This window comes from Halyomorpha halys, unplaced genomic scaffold (genome assembly GCF_000696795.3).
Source record: "Halyomorpha halys isolate HHAL.00 unplaced genomic scaffold, Hhal_1.1 Scaffold107.1, whole genome shotgun sequence".
Lineage (NCBI taxonomy): Eukaryota > Metazoa > Arthropoda > Insecta > Hemiptera > Pentatomidae > Halyomorpha > Halyomorpha halys.
The window spans coordinates 1,092,971-1,095,686 of NW_027112128.1; the positions used below are offsets into that span (position 1 = coordinate 1,092,971).

General features: G+C 29.6%; 1 protein-coding gene across 1 annotated transcript; it reads right to left on the minus strand.

Moving 5' to 3' along the window:
• Positions 1 to 580: 580 nt before the first annotated feature.
• Positions 581 to 2,498, minus strand: LOC106677726 (actin maturation protease). Its single transcript, XM_014415814.3, has one exon. The coding sequence runs from the start codon at positions 2,401 to 2,403 to the stop codon at positions 1,663 to 1,665; it is 741 nt and encodes a 246-aa protein (XP_014271300.1). The 5' UTR covers positions 2,404 to 2,498; the 3' UTR covers positions 581 to 1,662.
• Positions 2,499 to 2,716: the final 218 nt, after the last annotated feature.

Consider the following 2,716-nt stretch of genomic DNA (forward strand, 5'->3'; position numbering starts at 1 on the left):
ACGTTTCCTTAAGTAAGTAATATATTTTGTATGAATACCCTTTTTCTCTCCCTACATCTTGAGACTCTGTTCCTGATCATTTATTTAAAATCTTATCATGGGTTGTTCTATTAATTCTTCCTTTCAGTCGTTTTAAAAACTAGAATGTCAACAAACTTAGCACAGGTCCACTATATATACGCAATGCACTTCTTGAAACACGTATAATCTTTTTTTCTCCAACAGTTCAGCTATTTTCTTCTTTATATTATTGTCCTGGTGGGCGACAAGGAGCATGTTTGGACATTTTCCCAATCCATAAGCTGGGGTATTTTACTCTCAGCCATATTTGCAGCAGAGGGGTCCAAAACACTTTTTAATTAAGAACTCATAACTATTATCAAAGTGGAACACTTTTTTACAATAAAATATACAGATACAACTTGTTTTTAAAGTATGTAATATGTTAGAAAACTAAATTTAATTTAAAAGAAGTATTTTGACTTTGAGCTCAGAACTTAAAAATTTTTAATATAACTGCTCCTTTTGGTCTGATTAAGGTAAATAAATTTGAAATAAATAAATAAATATATGAAAGAAATGATAACATCAATAAAATAAACTTTATTATTTTGACAATTTTAAATATATTTTTTCATTCCTTTAAGCAAAAGTACTTTTCGTAACATAATTAAACTTTATAAAATGGTTTCAGAAACCATAACATTTTTACAATTCTACATTTAACAATCAACAGACATTCCATGTAAAATAAATATTGGTAATGATCCTAAGTTTTTTAAAATTTAAATAAGTAATACTAGTAACAGCATTGTTATTGACAGAATGATCAAGTATCATCTAATTTATCATTATTAAAAGAAAATATTTTCAAAACATTTAATGGAGGAACATACAGATCTCAAGTTACAAAATAAGCACAGCCAACAAAAACTTCATTATTTACTAACATTCTTCGATGTAGACATAACAATTATTTGGACTTAATGAAGCAAACAATAAATACAAAATGTTCAATGTTACATGGCACGGTAGCTACTGGTAAATCATATCACAGCCTGATTCAACAATATCTCATCTATCAGAGAACCAAAAACAACCCGTATAAGTTACTATGATACATCAAAATATATAATCGTGGTTAATAAAACATTAACACTGCATTAGTTTCATAAAATAGATTAAATCGAAACCTAATACTGTATGGCACTGATTCAAATGCTATGTAAGGTAGTACTAAATCCCTATCATATTAACAGGTGATTTTAAGAATTTATTAATTTACTACAGACAAATTACTGAACACTGAATTTTAAAACATAAACAAAGGATTAACTTCACTAATGGAAAACTATCTTCAGAAATTATCTTACAAAATTGAGCTTTATATTTATTGTAATAACCCCCTCAAAAAAATAAACCCTGTTACTTCCAATTTAAAAAAAAAAATAATTCTTACATTAAAATTATTAGAGGTAATAATTATTAAACAATCATAATACAATCACACTAAAAAAATAAATTGTTAATGCTCTACAATAACAAAAAAATTAGTCAGCTTCAAAAAACAAAAACTGTTAATGATAGAAACCACATCAACAACTTCAATCCTTTAGAAATTTGAAAATAAAACTTAAAATTACTCATCATACTAGTTACTTATTAACTAAAAAATGGATTTGATAATGTTATTCTTTCTTCTAATTTAATAAATTTTCCTGCCATAGATTTTTTCAGGTCATAAAAGGTATAATCGTCTGTTAACCTCGAAGGTGCAATTTCAAACAGATTACTATTACTCTGGTCTAATGCATCATAGTCCCATATTCCAATATGTCTACTTTTTCCCTGCCTTGCTAAAACATAAGAAACACCATTATCGATAACAGCGCCACATAGTACTGCCCAATGAGCTTTATGACCTCTGAGACAAGCAGGCAAGTGATTTCTGTCTGAATCATAAGGAACTAAGTAAAGCCCTTGCCCTTTAATCAAACATTCCATCACAGTGGCTTTCTCGGCTGCTAAACCACCTGAGTACATTTCCACTTTAAAATAATCACCCAGCACATGCTTAGCAAACGTTTCCATATTATCTACAGAAAACATTTCACCACTTTTACTAAAGCCCAAGGATTGAGCATCATCTAGTAATTCCTGTAACGTCCAGTTTCTTGGTACTAATGTCAATACCATGGATATGGCAACCAATCCACATGTAGGGCCCTGTTGTAAAATTGGAACAACATGCTTATAACTGATTTCAGGTTTTTTGCCTCTTTCAGGATAAAATCTCGACCAACAATCCAAGATATCTTTCAAGGCCTCATCTATGGATGGTTCAGTTTCGTCTAAAGCCCTGCAGGCAGGACAGAAAGGTACAGGAGGGGGAGGAGGTATCATTAATACTAAATTATTTGATAATACTGGAATATAAAATTTACTAGAGGAACACCGAAATCACAGAAATATTTATAACACTAAGGTTATAGATAAGAGGTAGGGATTGGATATCGATATAATCAAAGTAACGATATTTTGTCTTCGATATTATAATATCGATAATCGGTAACAACAGTATCGATATATGTTTTTTATAATACATTGACTAGAAATGTTCGCATTATATATAACTAATTGACCGTATTAATTCAAATTATGAAAAAGATGGTCAGGGGTGCGGTCACAAGAAAATAAAAAATAGTTGTTAAATATT